Source organism: Schistocerca piceifrons, chromosome 1 (assembly GCF_021461385.2).
Source record: "Schistocerca piceifrons isolate TAMUIC-IGC-003096 chromosome 1, iqSchPice1.1, whole genome shotgun sequence".
NCBI classification, from domain to species: domain Eukaryota; kingdom Metazoa; phylum Arthropoda; class Insecta; order Orthoptera; family Acrididae; genus Schistocerca; species Schistocerca piceifrons.
Window position 1 is genome coordinate 1,002,146,305 of NC_060138.1, and position 18,998 is coordinate 1,002,165,302.

At 39.8% G+C, this 18,998-nt stretch overlaps 2 protein-coding genes across 5 annotated transcripts in view; one reads left to right on the forward strand and one right to left on the reverse strand.

Moving 5' to 3' along the window:
- Positions 1-2,112, forward strand: part of LOC124793932 (protein neuralized) — an 881,057-nt gene extending 878,945 nt beyond the window's left edge. For 2 of the 3 annotated variants that reach the window (XM_047258070.1, XM_047258078.1), the window contains exon 9: positions 738-2,111. In XM_047258070.1, coding sequence (XP_047114026.1) covers positions 738-1,001 — 264 coding nt within the window. In that variant the 3' untranslated portion in view covers positions 1,002-2,111. Of the gene's footprint in view, positions 1-737 lie in introns of all 3 variants that reach the window. The other variant, XM_047258061.1, reaches the window with a different exon arrangement.
- A 10,221-nt stretch (positions 2,113-12,333) lies between these two features.
- Positions 12,334-18,998, reverse strand: part of LOC124794460 (major facilitator superfamily domain-containing protein 6) — a 218,786-nt gene continuing 212,121 nt past the window's right edge. For both annotated transcript variants that reach the window (XM_047258100.1, XM_047258109.1), the window contains exons 9-10: positions 12,701-12,853; positions 12,334-12,601 (exon numbers count right to left, since the gene is read on the reverse strand). In XM_047258100.1, the coding sequence (XP_047114056.1) occupies positions 12,525-12,601; positions 12,701-12,853 (230 nt within the window). In that variant the 3' untranslated portion in view covers positions 12,334-12,524. The remainder of the gene's footprint in view (positions 12,602-12,700; positions 12,854-18,998) is intronic.

The following is an 18,998-nucleotide window of genomic DNA, read 5'->3' on the forward strand; positions in this document are numbered from 1 at the left end:
AACATCAGTATAGAGGTTTCCCTGGACTTGCAGCAACACTCACTCAAAATGGCAATGTTTTTTTCGAGATTCACTGAGGGTTTAATGTCCAAAACAAAACCAGTTTCCTAAAATTTATAAATCTGTCTCTGAACAGATAATTTACTTAATGCATTATGTTGAACATGCATTCCATGGAGTTTGTGAACAGCCTTTGCACAACATTCACCACATTTGCAATAAGTTTTCTCTACGACAACACACTGTTCATGAAGCACTCCATAGCTAATCAGAAAGAAAACCAATGGAAATAGAGCAACATTCAGTGCTGCTAACTTACAAGAACAGAAGTGGTGGCATTTCAAAAGTTGTTCTTCATGGGACAAATATTGTGTTGGAAGATGTAATTCAAAACACCAATAGCTGCAATGCAAATTTTTTGAGGGTAACTCAGGACAAGTTTCACACTGAGTCATTTTCAGCTGTATGATATATAATAATGTAGTATTAACAACATTACATGCCAACACTTTTAAAACAATGCAATTCTATGTCAGACATTCAAAACTGGAATGGCCTGAAATATTTGGGATGAGTTAGTCAAATTGTCTCTTTAATTTTTTGAAATCAGTATCCCATGTATATTAATGGGTAGCATACTAAATAATTCTTTTTAGTCAAACTGTGCATTGTTCATGCTCTGCCATCTGATAGAGCTAATGAGCTTGCTTTAGTAATATGATCCTTATGTCTTCCAGCCAGTGTCAGCTACTTCGTACTCGACTATAGACTCGACGACGACACTTCAGCAGTGGGCAGAAGCTACAGGAACTTCTGGAGGAGGTACTGGTACGGAATGCACAATCTGCTACGAGCGGCCCATTGACAGTGTACTCTACATGTGTGGACACATGTGCATGTGCTACGAATGTGCTGTGCAGCAGTGGCGTGGGAAGGGTGGTGGCCACTGCCCTCTGTGCAGAGCAGTCATCCGTGATGTTATTCGTACTTACAAGTCCTGATAGCGGGCCCCAGGGCCCTCTTGCGGTGCCCCGCTGACTCCCTCCTGCCTGAGGTCATTTCCAAAGAAGCCTTTCGCTGTGCGATCATCCGTGTTGTTGGACTAGGACTGTCTTTTATACTAGGATAAGGTGTAAATTTGTCATTGTTAAAAATAATGTATAAAAGCTTTTTGTGACTGTGTTGACACTGATGTATTTTGCAAAGTTACCTTAAGAATATTATTTAAATTTTTTTACTGTAAATTGTTGGAGTGTGCTTTTCTACTTCAAAATGTGGTTTTTGAGATTTTCTAAACTAATTTACAGAACTTAGTACTGTATAGGATGTGACATTCAGATTGTGTGTGTCTCATATAGTGTCAAAAACACATTAAAGCTGCAATATTGGTTTATAGTACAAATATGAAAAAAATTGTGACAGTTTCTATGGAAATGTCTTTATGGAATGCTAAAAGCCAAAAGATTGTATCTGATAAAATGTAACATTCAATGGCTGGCAATTTGCCCTGTAAATTTTTGCATTGTGATGTGTAAGTCAGTTTTCCAGTGAAAGGTCTATTATATAGGTCTAATCACTTAAGAAAATTAACATTCCATTAATGTCCTGAAAGTGTAGTAGAACTCTAGTCAACTTTTATAACATCTCTTTTCCACCATTCTCAAGTATTTAGAAGATTGTCTATTATCTGATTATTAAATTGTTTTGATGTACTGTGTACATAAACCTTCCAGATATTCTGTAAGTTGTGGTGACATCCATAAACTTATTTGAAATGCTTGGAGCTAGTCTGACTGGCCAGGAAAGTTTAAGATCAGTTTCTTCAATTAACCTGTCTGTATGACTGGGATGATGTGTGTACATGGATATATTAAAATTTATCCCAAAAAACTTGCTGATATTTTTCATAAAGTTCTATTTATGCTTTGTGTATAGATTGAAGCACATGTAATTGAAAGTGCAATTTTTATTTATTAATGTTTGAAGAAGTTTGTATCTCTTTAAAATTTTTTCTTGGTGTTCAGATTTAATTCCTCCTGTTAATTTAGTCAGTAACATTCATTCTTCTGTTGTCTTTCTTTAACATCAGCACAAGTGCAATTGTTACACAAAACTGTTTTTGTTTACATCATTTCTTGTATAAAAATGTACATGGTTATTACATGTGCTTAGTATGTATTTGGAATGTGTAACATTGTATCATAAATAAATGTTCAAAACTGTAAGCATCTATTTATTTGTTAACTTTTGGTAAAAAAAGTTCGTGAACTGTTAGAGAATATGTAATTTAGTACTGTGGAACTGTAGTTCAAATCACACGTTGAATCAAAGGCAAAGTTTATTTTAACACATTTTAACTGCACATACCAGATGGCTCACCTTTGAAGCGTCTTCTTCCAAATCTAGATTAAAAAAAATATAAGCATAGCCCACTAACAGCCAATGTGGCACTAGTTCTTGATTACCCATCTCTCTGAATGTTGTAGTGACTTTGTTCTAGCCTATGATCTTTCTAATAATTACAGAGAGAATTTCTTGAAACAGTCTGATTTATATTTTCTATGCCTTCAGTGAAGTGCTGCCATTGAGGTCCAGTTGCAGTATCTGTTCTTACCAATTGAGTTAATGTCCCTATCTACATCTAATGACCTATGTTAGCCATTTAAATTCATTTAACATGTATGAAATTAAAGCTTGTAAGACATTAATAGTTTAAATGGTATTGCAATAAGTTTGTCCAGTAATTGTGGCTGTTAACATACATATTAACTGAAAAAGTTCTGCAGTAAGTTACTCAAAGGGTCTGGTGACTTGATGGGCAGAGTAAGAACGCACACGCACGTTTCATATACCATAAAAAAAATCTAAAATTTTTGTTATACTGAAACTAATTTAGCCATCTTATGCAAATGAATTGTAGCATGATTTTTTACATGTGTTGTTGGGATATACACAAGTCTTTCATTGCTGCTGTCAGGTGCAGCATAGAATTTAAGAAATGCTTTAGGGCCTGTTACATAATTGACAAGACTGACTTAGAAAGTTAACACTGTCAGTGATGCAGCATTGAGGTGACAGAATGTAAATGTCAACTTCTTGTTCAGAACTTTTCTACCATTGATTATCATCAAAGATTTATGTGTAGAACTAGATCCATATTGAGTTGAAGGAGAATGTATGTTGCTTCACTGAAATTGCAACAGACCAGTTTGTAGCAGAGCCTTTGATACCTAAAAGCAGCTGCTGCCTCCCCCCTCCCCCCAAAGCAATATAAATAGTCCCTTACAATGGCTCCAAATGTTTGAGTACCATGCTGCTGGATAGCACCAGAAAGTTATTTACAGTGCAGTGGATTGAAGATTCCCCCCAAGTAACTGATAAAGTGAATTAATAACTGAGGATTTTACAAGTATCAAACAAGTCGTATGGCTAAACACTTATGACAAACTTCACTTCAAACAACAGAAAACTTAAATATCTCTCTGTAACTCCCTTCAAATGGTGACCACTTTGGGTGACTCAGTTCATAAGTGTTTCATGCAAAATATCTTTCTTATTTTAAAACTGGAGAGTTTAATGACTTTGGTTAAATATGGAGGTGTGTGTGTGTGTGTGTGTGTGTGTGTGTGTGTGTGTGTGTGTGTGTGTGTGTGTGTGGGGGGGGGGGGGGGGGGGGGAGAGAGGAGAGGAGAATTAAATGTGGAGTACGTAATTTGTTTCAAGGTATGTATGTATTGTATCAGTTTTTAAAATTGTCGGAGGCAACAAACAGCTCAAGCAATGAGGGGAAACATAGATACAGAGGTCAGTTTAGAATAACATTTGTGTGCTACAGGAAAAATGTATGAATTTAAATGGTTCAGTGAATACTTATTCCTATATTTGCATTGTTTACCAACCATGACTGGACAGCCTTCATACCAACAACATCCAGAGTTGTTTCTTTGTTCGTATTTTATTTTTGAAGAACCACTCTTTTCATTGAGCACATCTGTTGTAATATAGCTTGTGCAGTAGTTCTTCCTTGACAAAGAGTGGTGTCATTGACAAACTAATGCGTGGTTATTACGTGTCATTGACAGAGGTGAACAGGAGGGATGGATCTGTGGGGTATGTAATATTCTAATTTTTGTTCTTGGGTGATTGCACCATCGACAGACTATAATTGCCTTCAGTTCTCAGGATAAGATTGAAGAGTTGCCAGCACATTACCTCAACACCATAACACTTTTGCTGAGGAAGCAGTAACTTGTGAGATGCTGCAAAATGCTTTGCTGAGGTCCCAGGGTGTCAGTGCCATCTGCAAACACCTGCCTTATCTTTGTAATTTAGTCCAGCGATACAGTAACCACTTATTTACCTTCTCGGAAACCATGCTGTGTATCTTGGAAGATTTTGTCTTCAAAGAAAAATTCCTGATATTTCATTACAGACCACATAACTTTAGCTAAATGGGGATCATTGAAATTACTCTGAAACTGGACACTTCACATGAATCACATTTTTCACAGGCTGGTTCTGTAAGTAAAGGTTTCAGGAATTCTGGGAAAACAATGGGTGAACATTTGTTGATTAATACAGCTAGTGGTTGAACAAGCTCTGGATTAATTTTATTTAGGACTGTAGGATATGCCATAAACATCTCTAATCTGTGAATGTTTGTTTACTAAAATATAAAACTCTTAGGACATTGTAAAAATTGATTTTTTTAAACTGTAGGATCTAAGCTTGAATCTGGGATATCATTTGGTGTTTATCACTATCCTAAGTACCGTTTCCATTTTGCATCCTCCACTCACTTGCCGTAAATTTTCTTGATTCTCACATAGTGACAATGAAACACACTTAGTTGGAAGTTCTAAAGCTGTCTTGAGCTGGGCTCTGAACACCAAGATAATACCCTACAGGATTCTTCTTGGAGGTTATTGGGCACCTGCCATCAAATTTCTTTCTTAACATTCTGAGCATATCCAGACGAGTCAGATCGGGTTGTGATGTAAGCACACCAATCAGGCAGGACAAGGATGCAACAGCAGCCATGACCATCCATCTTATGGCAGCCAACAATTCACCTGTAACAATGTCTGACAATTGCAAGCTGACCTGGGTTTCAGTAGAAAGTTCCATGGAAGTTCATGCTTACAGACATGGTTGAACTGGTCTGAGGAGAGAACTTTATTAATCTACAAAGGCTGGAGATAAATCATGATGCAGTGCAGATTATGCTTGACATTAAAGTCATTACAAATACTATAGGCAGAGGTGCTACAAATACCATCTCCTTGTGGCATGGCTTGATTGTACAGGAGACCAGACAGGAAGCTGATGGCCAAATAGGCAATGGCACCTCCACACTTCCCTCCAATACTAAACTGGTGATCCCTTGATGCCTCAGAATGTGTCCTATCAACTGATTCCTTCTTCTAGTCAAGTTGTGCCACAAATTCCTCTTCTCCTCAATTCTATTCAGCACCTCGTTAGTTACGTGATCTACCCATCTAACCTTCAGTGTTCGTCTGTAGCACCATTTTTCAAAAGCTTCTATTCTCTTCTCGCCTAAACAGTTTATAGTCCACACTTCACTTCCATAAATGGCTACACTCCATACAAATACCTTCAGAAAATACTTCCTAACACCTAAATCTAAACTTGATGTTAACAAATTTCTGTTCTTCAGAAACATTTTTCTTGCTATTACCAGTCTACATTCTATATCCTGTCTACTTCAACAGTCATGTTGCTGCCCAAATAGCAGAACTAATCTACTTTAAGTGTTTCATTTCCTGCTGTAATTCTCTCAGCATCACCAAATTTAATTTGACTACATTCCATTACACTCAATTTGCTTTTGTTGATGTTCATCATCTATCCTCCTTTCAAAATACTGTCTATTCCATTCAATGGCTCTTCCATGTCCTTTGCTGTCTCTGACAGAACTGTAATGTCATCGGCAGATCTCAAGGTTTTTTTATTTCTTCTCCTTGAATTTTAATTTCTACTCCAGATTTTTTCTTTGGTTTTTATTAGCGCTTGCTCAATGCATAAATTGAATAACGTCTGGGATAGGCTACAAACCTGTCTCACTCCGTTCCCAACCACTGCTTCCCCTTTGTGCCCTTCAACCCTTATAACTGCCATCTGGTTTCTGTACAAATTATAAATAGCTTTTTGCTCCCTGTATTTTACCCTTGCCACCTTTAGAATTTGAAAGAGAGTATTCCAATCAACATTGTCAAATTCTTTCTCTAAGTCTACAAATGCTAGAAACATAGGTTTATCTTCCCTTAACCTCTCTCCCAAGTAAGTCGCAGGATCAGTATTGCCTCATGTGTTCCTAAATTTTCACGGAATCCTAACTGATCTTCCCAAAGGTCGGCTACTACCAGTTTTTTTATTCATCTGTGTGGAATTCGTGTTCATATTTTGTAACAGTGACTTATTAAACTGATAGTTTGGTAAGTCTCACACCTATTAGCGCCAGCTTTCTTTGGAATTGGAATTACTATTTTGTTCTTGAAGTCTGAGGGTATTCTGCCTGTCTCTCACATTTTGCTCCCCAGATGGAAGCGTTTTGTTGTGGTTGGCTCTCCCAAGGCTATCAATAGCTGTAACAGAGTGTTGTCTACTCCCGGGGCCTTGTTTCGACTTAGGTCTTTTAGTGCTCTGTCAGATTCTTCATGCAGTATTATGTCTCCCATCTCATCTTCATTTACACCTCTTCCATTTCCATAACATTGCGCTCAAGTACATCACCCTTGTATAAACTCTCTATATACCCCTTCCAACTTTCTGCTTTCCCTTCTTTGCTTAGGACTGGTTTTTTCCCCCCTGAGCTCTTGACATCATGTAGTTCTCTTTCCTCCAAAGGTCTCTAATTTTCAAGTAGGCAGCATCAGTCTTACCCTAGCAATATATGCTTCTACATCCTTATATTTGTCCTCTAGCCATTCCTGCTTAGCTGTTTTGCACTTCCTGTCAACCTCATTTTTGAGATGTTTGTAATCCTCTTCACCTCCTTCATTTAATGCATTTTTATATATTCTCCTTTCATCAATTAATTTCAATATCTCTTGTGTCATACAAGGACTTCTACTAGCCCTTGGCCTTTTTCCTAGTTGATCCTCTGCTGCCTTCACTATTTCATCTCTCAGAGCTACCCATTCTTCCTCTACTGTATGCCTTTCGCCTGTTCTTGTCAGTCATTCCCTAATGCTCTCTATGAAACTGTCTACAACCTCTGGTTCTTTCAATTTATCCAGATCCCATATCCTTAAATTCCTATCTTTTTGCAGTTTCTTCTGTTTTAATCTGCAGTTCATAACCAATAAATTGTGGTTGGAGTCCACATCTGCCCCTGGAAAAATGTTACAATTTAGAACCTGGTTCCGAAATCTCTGTCTTACCACCATATAATCTATCTGAAACCTTCCAGTGTCTCCAGGTCTCTTCCACATGTACAGTCTTCTTTCATTATTCTTAAACCAAGTGCCAGCTATAATTTAGTTATGCTCTTGCATTCCTTACCCCCATTCCATATTCACCTACTACTTTGCCTTCTCTTCCTTTCCCTACTATTAAAGTTCCTGTCCCCCATGACTATTAAATTTTGATCTCCCTTAACTATCTGAATAATTTCTTTTATCTCATCATACATCTCTTCAATCTTTACATCGTCTTTGGAACTAGTTGCCACATAAACTTGTACTACTATGGTAGGCATGGGCTTTGTGTCTATCTTTGCTCCAATAATGCTATCACTATGCTATTCGTAGTAGCTTATCTGCGTTCCTATTCTTTTTTGTTCATTATTAAACTTACTTCTGTATTACCCCAATTTGATTTTGTATTCAAAACCCTATATTCACCAGACCAGCAGTCCTGTTCCTCCTGCCACTGAACTCCACTAATTCCCATTATATCTAACTTTAACCTATCTATATCCATTTTTAAGTTTTCTAACCTACCTGCATGATTAAGGGATCTCACATTCCATGCTCCGATCTCCAGAATGCCAGTTTTGTTTCTCGTGATAACAACATCCTCCTGAGTAGTCCCTGCCCATAGATTCAAATGGGGACTATATTATCTCCAGAACATTTTACCCAAGAGGATGCTGTCATCATTTAACCATACAGTAAAGCTGCCTGCCATCCAGAAAAATGACAGCTGTAGCTTCCCCTTTCTTTTAGCTGTTTGCAGTACTAGCACAGAAAGGCCGTTTTGGTTGATGTTACAAGCCCAGATCAGTCCATCAGATCAGACTGTTGCCCCTGCAACTACTGAAAAGGCTGTTGTCCCTCTTCAGGAACCACATGTTTGTCTGGCTTCTCAACAGATACTCAGCCATACTGTAGGTGCAACCACAATGGAGATCTGTATCGTTGAGGCATTGCAAGCCTCCCCACCAATGGCAAGGTCTATGGTTCATGCGGGTGACCAGTAAATACCCAAATGAAAACCTTAAATTTGTAATAACAAATCGAAATTTCATGCCGTTATCCTGTAAGTTGGTAAACGTGTTACAAACAGCATGCAGAATGGCCTGTAGGTGACAGCATAGTGCAGATGCACACATACCATTGCAGTATCAGTATAAAGATGGCTGCCCCACTTGCGACTTGCACCAGGGAAGAACAGTGTTCTGTTATTCAGTTTTTGCGTAGTGAAGGTGTGAAACCTATTGAAATTTTTTTGCTGCAACCAAAACAGAGCTTGAATCAATGCTACAAGCTGGCATTATAAACAGATTGGGCAGCCCTTGGGCATACCATTGTATGTGGTAAGGAAGAAAGATGGCATCTGGAAGTCCTGTGGAGATTACCATACATTTAACACACATACCATGCAGTACTGCTATCCAGTCCCTGATGTAAGCGATTTCACAGACGTACTAGCTGGAGCTACAGTCTTCAGCTTGGCCGATTGTAAAAAGGCTTACACCCAAGACCATAGTAATAACACACTTTGATCTTTTTTAATATTCATGTATGCCATTCAGTTTAAAGAATAACACCCAGAAATAGCAGCACTTTGTGGATGAGTTTCTGTTTCATTCATCTGGATGATATCCTGTTATTTTCCCAAGTGGCTGCATTGCATGAAGAATACCTCAGAGCAGTGTGCAGCAAAATGTGTTCTGCACCAGAAGCAGGTAATACTCCTTGGGCATACTGTTTTGGAAGCCGATGTTTGTCTGTTAAAAGAGGAGACCAAGATCATTAAGCACATTCAATGCCCAATGAATTTCCAGCAATGAAAAAGATTCATGGGAATCATTAACTTTGACTGATGACATCTATCAAGAGCAGCAGATGTTCAGGCACTGTTGGCAGCAGCACTATCAGGTAAGGACATGATGGGCCGTCTGCTGCCATGGACACTAGATATGCACTACGCCTTCAAAAAGGTAACAAACTCACAGGAAACAGTTCTGTTGTCCCACCCAGTTCAAGATGCACCCTTAGCTATAGTGGTAGACATTAGCCATCAGGCTGTTAGCACAGTTCTCCACCATTATGCTGAAAAGAGCTCTTCATCCCCCCCCCCCCCCTCCCCCCTCGTCCTATAAGCTCTGTAAGCTTACAGAGCCTCTGACTAAAGTGGAGCACATAGAACAGAGCTGTTAGCAATATATAAAGCTATATAGCACTAGTGACCTCACATGGAGGCCAGACCATTCTTAATCCATATGTATCACAGACCAATCACATTTGCTTTAAGCAAACTCAAGGATGGCTGTTCACCACAACAATTTCACCAGCAAGAATATACTGGCCAGTTTACAGCAGACATAAGGCACATGAAATGGGCAGAAAATGTGGTAGAAGACCTACTTTTTTTAAAGAATTGGGGCCACATCGTGTACTGTTAATTGCTGGTAACTGAGTTCAGTGCAAGCTGTAGCTAGGCAACTTCAAGAATATGTACTAAACAATTCAACAACTCTGCAGTGTAAGGAAGTACAGTTATTACATGCTGAAGACCTTATTTAGTGTTATGTTTCCGGGCCAACCCCCAGATCTTTCAAGCCTGAAATATTAGGCAAAATAGTTTTTGATAGTACCCATAACCTCACCCATCATAGTTCAAAAGCAAGAATTTGGTTGATGGAGAAGTATGTGTGGTCTGGTACAAAGAAAGACTGTTGTAAATGGTAGAGAATATGTATAGCATGTCACCTGTATAAAGTGGGCACACATGTACGCAAGCCAGTGGGAGAATTCCAAGAGACAACAGGGCATTTCTCCTACATCCATACCGATGTTTTGGGTCTTCTACCACCATCAGAAGGACGTCGCTGTACATTTACTGTGGTCAATAGACACAATGGACAGAGGCAATTTGAATTGGTGACTCCTCAGAGAGACAACAGCAAAAACCTTGTTAATGAATGGCCTGAATATCCTGTTTTGGCTGTCTTGCTCACTTTACAATGAATCAGTGACAGCAATTCAAGTCAATGCTGTTTCTTGAGCTGTCAAAGTTATATGGTTTCCAACACCACCATACAACGAGCTGCCATCTGGCAGGCAGTGGGATTATAGAGCACTGACATAGAACATTAAAAGCTGCAATTATGTGTCACTGAAAGAGTTGGACCTCCACACAGCATGTAAGCCATACATTGGAACACTGACAGCAAAGATGGTATATGGAGCAACATTACACCTATTATCTGAGGCTTTTTTTTTTTTCTTTCTCCAATACATCAGTTACCAGTGGAGACAGAACTGCCATATTTTATGCAGCAATACAAAGTCTAACTATTCAAAGTATGATGTTCACCAGCATTCTGCCATGGGGAGCAGAAAGTTTTTGTACACAAATTCCTCAAACCATGATCTCACCTACTGTTAAAAACTGATACAGTGTACCCATCATTACAACCACCATACACTGGGCCATTCAATTTTAATGGATGATGAGCACAAGGTAGAGATAACATGTAATGACAGGCCACTGATGGTGACACTCAAATGAGCAAAACCAGCATATTTGCTGACACCGGACACTCCTGTGAGAACATAAAGAAACAAAGGATCCTGTGTCGGCAATTGAGTCAAACCTGTGGTGAGGCTTGGACATACGACCCCAGTGTCATCCTCACCACAGCATGCAGACCCACAAGAAACTCTGGAGATGCCAGCAGTCTACACCAGAGCAGACCAATGAGTGCATTAAAAGTACCCCGCACATTTTGGGAGCTTTGCTCTACCCTGGGAGAGAAGCATCAGCTTGAGATTCAAGTGCATTTTATTGTTCTTTGGACTTCAGGCACATCTTATCATTGTTACATTTTCTCCTGGTCTTTAAGTTTGACAGTTCCTTGTTTACTTATGATCTTGTCAAGTTGAATTTTCTTAACTGTGAAATAAATCAGCTACATGAAATATCACTGACTATTGGATCAGTATAATTGCTTAACAGATTACAATACTGATTAATTGTTATTCTGCAATAGTGGATTTGCTTATCATAACAATGAGCAGTTATTTTCTTATAACATACCTCATGCCAACCTGTATTTGTATCAGGTGAAAGTATGTCAAAAAGAAAGTCTCACAGAGGTGTAAAAACTATTTTGATATCAGCTTTTGTCGAATTAAAAGAAATTTTTCACACAAATTATTCTTCATTCCTTCACAGATTGTTGACTAAACAATAATAATAATAATAATAATAATAATATGTACTTCTTCTGACTTGCCTATTGTGGTTGCAGTGTGTTTTCTTATCCACACACTATTTGTTTGTTTTAATGAATTTTGAGAACTTGACACACTGTGGCTCTAGTTTTGAGTGTCTGTACCAGTGCTATGTGTTACAAACTCAACGACTGACTCTTGATTTATAGTTAAGCATGCAGTGGGAGCATGCCCAACCTGGTTTAGTAGGGAAATACAGGATGGATGTCCAAGTTCTTTGCAGTCATGACCAACAAACAGGTGATGCTGGATGTAACAGCTGGGAACTTAAGTTTCCTAATTACCATAATCATTGTTGTTGTACGACAAAAAATTACTTTTCCACAGATTTTGAGTACTTTTATTTGAAACTGAAATGGGGTAGGTATTCCATCCTGTCTTACATTATTTGTAAGACTGAGTAATCACTTCATTTTTGTATTTTATTTACTTATTTTGTGGTTTCTCTAGCAATGAAACTAATGTTGGTGTTGGGTGCAGGGAGCAGTATTTCTTAAATGGATAAAGTGCCTTACAACCACAAATTACATACATAATGATATATTGTGTTTACTTCTCATATCTCCAAATTATTTGACTGATGTGCAGTTCTGTAACTTTGGAAACTATTTCTTTGTAACAGTGACAGTACAGTGTCATCAAAACATTTATTACAAATACACATGTACATAGAAAATATAAACTCTGATAGCTACAACAACATACAAAATATTTTGTACATCATTTGCATTATTTACATATCAGGCACTTTTGTGACATCTTCAAAGAACAGACAGACATTGATTTCTTGAATTTAAGAAATTCAGGTTTTCCGACTAATCATTTCTCATCATCAGCAGCAGCTACATCTGTCACCTGAACTGCGTCATTTGGAGACTTATACTGTTGTGATGAACCTAAGGAAACAATATGATTTTGGATATAACCATTTTCATAATAAAAGAACAATATTATAATTATAAGTTGTGTATAAATGGAGGATGCAGATGTCTCACCTGCAGGGACCATAGTCTTCTTCAGAAACATTTGGTACATTATATAATGAGCTAGGCCACATACTGCTGCTGTGGTCCCGAACCATTTAAATGCTTTAGTTCCACCAACCCATCGATATAACAAACCACCTATCAAACTGCCAACTGCATATCCTGAGAAATAAAGAAGAAATTTATTGAGTTAAGAAGACTGCCCAAACATAACAGTTTGGTCACCAGACACAATTAGCCACAGTTTTCTTATTGATAATACCAACATCTAAGCTGCCCTCTATGACTGAAGGAGGTTAAGTAGTGTAGGAGTACAAATTGTTCCTGCTCCTATTGTGTAAGGGAAACATGATTGTACACACTGTAATTGGCAACATTAGAGTACTTCTCCTGTAGTTTAAATGTGAAATACCCATTAAAGCTCTTTCACTGAATCAATTTTGATTCAAAGATGATGAATTTCTACAAAATTAGGTGCCTTGACTGAATAATAAATGAGGAGGTAATGAACTGAATTGTGAAAAAAAATGAATTTGAGGCACAACTTTATTAAAAGGAGGGATGAGTTGATAGGTCACACCTTGAAGTATCGAGGAAGTCAATATGATAACGGAGGGAAGTGTGGGAGGTGAAATCTGTGGAGTGAGTATTGGGATGAAAAGAGAAAGCAGGTTCATATAGAGCAGTTATTCAGAGATGAAGGGGGTTGCACATATTGTGTGGATTTTTCAGTGGCTGCAGACTGTTAGCATCTGATTTCTAGTTGGATTTTAAGACATATTTTGTACCCCTGTTACCTATTATTAATTTTTTCAGTTATACTTCACTTTCTGTCAGTCCTGCTATATCATGTACAAAGTGGAAAATCAATCAATCAATCAATATCTCTCTCTCTCTCTCTCTCTCTCTCTCTCTCTCTCTCTCTCTCTCTCTCTCTCCCCCCCCCCCCCACACACACACACCTCCCCCCCCCCTCCTCATTGCCCATTTACTAAGCCTGTAATCCTGTTTTCTGAGTACTGCCTGATTAAAAGCACTTCTTTCAAAGTGTGGATTCAATGGTTCTGATGGTAGAGAGCACACCTGATCATCTTACATATCCCAACCTGCTTCTTGTTCAATATACCTACATGTCAATACTACTAATTCATAACATGATTTTCAAAGAACCCTCCTGTCCATGCACTTGACTGACTCACCCAAAATTCAGGACAGATGTTCACATTCAACATAATCAAACACTTTTCCAAATCAATAAAAGTTATGTACATTGTTTGAGTTTTATTCAGTCTCTTCTTTGTGCCTGAGTTATTCATGAACACTGCTTTTATTTTTCTGCCTATTGTAAATCCAACTGACTTTCACTAAGATTAGACTCTGTTCTTTCTGGGATTACTACAGTCCGTACTTTAGGTGGGTGGATTAGAATGCTCATTCTCTGGTGGTATGTTGCTTGGATGTGTTACAGCCACCTTACTTGGAGGGACGGGAAGTAACTGCCATCTGTGTCACGTCCACTGTGCAGCGAGCTACGTTAATTTAAGTATTAACCGTATTTTTCTTACTTGTCACTTCTTCTTCCGTGTGTTTTTGCTTTTAGGAAGCTTTAATTGTCGAGTGCTAATAATAGTGTTCCATGGATTTCGTGTGTTTTGAATACAGTCAGAGAGAGTCCCTTCAGTCAACCATAGTGCCAGTAGTGCTAGTGTTTGTTTTCAATACAGGTCAGAGACAGGTAGTGCTATTTTCATTGTTTTTTTACAAGAAGTGTCTAGCAACCACAGTTCAGCCAACTATCAGCCGCCTTTAATGAAGTAGCAGTCTAATTAAAAGTTGATTAACTCTCTACAGTAAATTGATTTCTTAGGATGGATAGGATGTGTAACTGCTGTGTACGGATGCAGGAGGAGCTGGCCACTGTTCGCGAACAGCTGAATGTGTTGATGGCCGTGGTCAGCCGTCTTCAGGCTGCTGCCTCGGAGTGTAGCGGCAGTGGGGAGCCTGGTGCGTCGCATGGTACACCCCAGGTGTTACATGCTTCACCCACTGTCCCTACTGTCGAGACATCTTCGCGGGTACCGGGCGTGATTGGGCCACCCTCTCCCCAAGGGGAGTGGCGGGTTCAGCGGCATTCGCGGCGCACGAGGCGGAGGATCAATGTGGAAGCTGGCCGTGTAGCATTGCCCGCTCTGCCTGTGAGTGGACATGTGGCTGCTCCTTCAGCAAGGTCTGAGCAGGTACACGGGGGGGGGGGAGGGGTTTATTAGCTATTGGGAGCTCCAACGTTAGGCAGGTGATGGAGCCCCTTAGGGAAATAGCGAAAAGGCCAGTGTTCACTGTGTCTGCTTGCTGGGGGGTCTCATCCAAGATGTGGAGGAGGCCTTGCGATAGAGAGCACTGGGTGCACCCGACTGCAAATTGTTGCTCATGTCGGCACCAATGACTCCTGCCGTCTGGGTTCAGAGGTCATCCTCAGTTCGTACAGGCGGTTGGCGGAATTGGTGAAGGCGGAAAGCCTCGCTCACAAGGTGGAATCAGAGCTAACTATTTGTAGTATCGTTCCCAGAACCAATCGCGGTCCTCTGGTTTGGAGCCGAGAGGAAGGCTTAAACCAGAGGCTCAGACGATTCTGCGGAGATCTGGGGTGCAAATTTCTCGACCTCTGCTATCGGGTGGAGAAATGTAGGGTCCCCCTGAATAGGTCAGGCGTGCACTACACTTTGGAAGCAGCTACAAAGGTAGCGGAGTACGTGTGGAGTGCACATGTGGGTTTTTTAGGTTAGAGAATTCCCTCCCTAGGCCCGACAAGACGCCTCCTGAGACACGGCAAGGTAGGAGTAGGCAAAATGCAACTAGGAATAACAATCTTAATGTGCTAATAGTAAACTCCAGGAGTGTTTATAGAAAGGTCCCAGAACTGCTCTCATTAATAAACGGTCACAATGCCCATATAGTACTAGGGACAGAAAGTTGGCTGAAACCAGACGTAAACAGTAACGAAATCCTAAACTCAGATTGGAATGTATACCAGAGAGACAGGCTGGACAGTGAAAGAGGAGGTGTGTTTATAGCGATAAGAAGTGCAATAGTATCGAAGCAAATTGACGGAGATCCGAAATGTGAAATAATTTGGGTGAAGGTCACGGTTAAAGCAGGCTCTGACATGGTAATTGGATGTCTCTATAGGCCCCCTGGCTCAGCAGCTGTTGTGGCTGAGCATTTGAAGGATAATTTGGAAAATATTTTGAGTAGATTTCCCCACCATGTTATAGTACTGGGTGGAGATTTTAATTTGCCGGATATAGACTGGGAGACTCAAACGTTCATAACTGGTGGCAGGGACAAAGAATCCTGTGAAATTTTTTAAAGTGCTTTATCTGAAAACTACCTTGAGCAGTTAAACAGAGAACCAACTCATGGTGACAACATATTAGACCTTCTGGTGACAAACAGACCTGAACTATTTGCAGCAGTTAACGCAGAACAGGGAATCAGCGATCACAAAGCGGTTCCTGCATTGACGATTTCAGCCGTAAATAGAAATATTAAAAAAGGTAGGAAGATTTTTCTGTTTAGCACAAGTGACAAAAAGCAGATTACAGAGTACCTGACAGCTCAACACAAATGTTTTGTCTCAAGTACAGATAGTGTTCAGGATCAGTGGACAAAGTTCAAAACCATCGTACAATATGCGTTAGATGAGTATGTGCCAAGCAAGATCATAAGAGATGGAAAAGAGCCACTGTGGTACAACAACCGAGTTAGAAAACTGCTGTGGAAGCAAAGGGAACTTCACAGCAAACATAAACATAGCAAAGCCTTGCAGACAAACAAAAATTACGCGAAGAGAAATGTAGTGTGAGGAGGGCTATGCGAGAGGCGTTCAATGAATTCGAAAGTAAAGTTCTGTGTACTGACTTGGCAGAAAATCCTAAGAAATTTTGGTCTTATGTCAAAGCGGTAGGCGGATCAAAACAAAATGTCCAGACACACTGTGACCAAAATGGGACTGAAACAGAAGATGACAGACTAAAGGCCGAAATACTAAATGTCTTTTTCCAAAGCTGTTTCACAGAGGAAGACTGCACTGTAGTTCCTTCTCTAAACTGTCACACAGATGACAAAATGGTAGATATTGAAATAGACAACAGAGGGATAGAGAAACAATTAAAATCGCTCAAAAGAGGAAAGGCCGCTGGACTTGATGGGATACCAATTCGATTTTACACAGAGTACGCGTAGGAACTTGCCCCCCTTCTTGCAGCAGTGTACCGTAGGTCTCTAGAAGAGCATAGCATTCCAAAGGATTGGAAAAGGGCACAGGTCATCCCTGTTTTCAAGAAGGGACGTCAAACAGATGTGCAGAACTATAGACCTATATATCTAACGTCGATCAGTTGTAGGATTTTGGAACACGTATTATGTTCGAGTATAATGACTTTTCTGGAGACTAGAGATGTACTCTGTAGGAATCAGCATGGGTTTCGAAAAAGACGGTCGTGTGAAACCCAGCTCGCGCTATTTGTCCACAAGACTCAGAGGGCTATAGACACGGGTTCACAGGTAGATGCTGTGTTTCTTGACTTCCGCAAGGTGTTCGATACAGTTCCCCACAGTTGTTTAATGAACAAAGTAAGAGCATATGGACTATCAGACCAATTGTGTGATTGGATTGAAGAGTTCCTAGATAACAGAACGCAGCATGTCATTCTCAATGGAGAGAAGTCTTCCGAAGTAAGAATGATTTCAGGTGTGCCACAGGGGAGTGTCGTAGGACCGTTGCTATTCACAATATACATAAATGACCTTGTGGATGACATCGGAAGTTCACTGAGGCTTTTTGCGGATGATGCTGTGGTATATCGAGAGGTTGTAAGAATGGAAAATTGTACTAAAATGTAGGAGGATCTGCAGCGAATCGACGCATGGTGCAGAGAATGGCAATTGAATCTCAATGTAGACAAGTGTAATGTGCTGCGAATACATAGAAAGATAGATCCCTTATCATTAAGCTACAAAATAGCACATCAGCAACTGGAAGCAGTTAATTCCATAAATTATCTGGGAGTACGCATTAGGAGCGATTTAAAATGGAATGATCATATAAAGTTGATCGTTGGTAAAGTGGATGCCAGACTGAGATTCATTGGAAGAATCCTAAGGAAATGCCATCTGAAAGCAAAGGAAGTAGGTTACAGTACGCTTGTTCGCCCACTGCTTGAATACTGCTCAGCAGTGTGGGATCCGTACCAGATAGGGTTGATAGAAGAGATAGAGAAGATCCAACAGAGAGCAGCGCGCTTCATTACAGGATCATTTAGTAATCGTGAAAGAATTACGGAGATGATAGATAAACTCCAGTGAAGACTCTGCAGGAGAGACGCTCAGTAGTTCGATACGGGCTTTTGTTGAAGTTTTGGGAACATACCTTCACCGAAGAGTCAAGCAATATATTGCTCCCTCCTACGTATATCTCGCAAAGAGACCATGAGGATAAAATCAGAGGGATTAGAGCCCACACAGAAGCATACCGACAATCCTTCTTTCCACGAACAATACGAGACTGGAATAGAAGGGAGAACCGATAGAGGTACTCAAGGTACCCTCCGCCACACACCGTCAGGTGGCTTGCGGAGTATGGATGTAGATCTAGATGTAGATAATATATGAAACTTTTAGTCACAAATATTCATTGGATTACATAATGCAATGTGGTCATTGTAGGCCTATCATAATATGTAATTTGTTCCTTGCATTAGTTCTGTCAAAAGCAACTGATCATCATAAAATTATGTTATTTAATATAATTGAATGGATAAAAATCTACTCACCAAGTGGTGGCAGGAGAACATACACATAAAAGTTAAGGGAATGTGCGAGGTTTTGGAACCAGTAGCTCCTTCTCCTGGCAGAAAGGTTGAAGGGGAAGGAAAAGTGATGAAGGAAAAGGACTGTCAAGGTTTAGGAACAGAAAAGAGCACTGGAAAAGTTGCCCAGGACCCTGGGTCGGGGAGAGATACTGGACAGGATGAGAAGAAAAGACTGTTTAGGACAGTGTCAAATGATATTTGAAAACCTGAGAGCTTAAAGATGGATGATAGGGTAATATGCAAGATAGATATTACTGTTACAACATTAAGAGTCAATAAGAATGAGAAGCTAAGTGCATTGTCTGTGGTAGATGCGAAGCCTACAAACATCATCTGCCTCAAGATCCCATCCCTGCAATGCAAACTGACCTAACACTCCTTAAAACATCAGGCCCCTCACAAGGACTAACACCTCAGCCCACAGAACCTCTTATCCC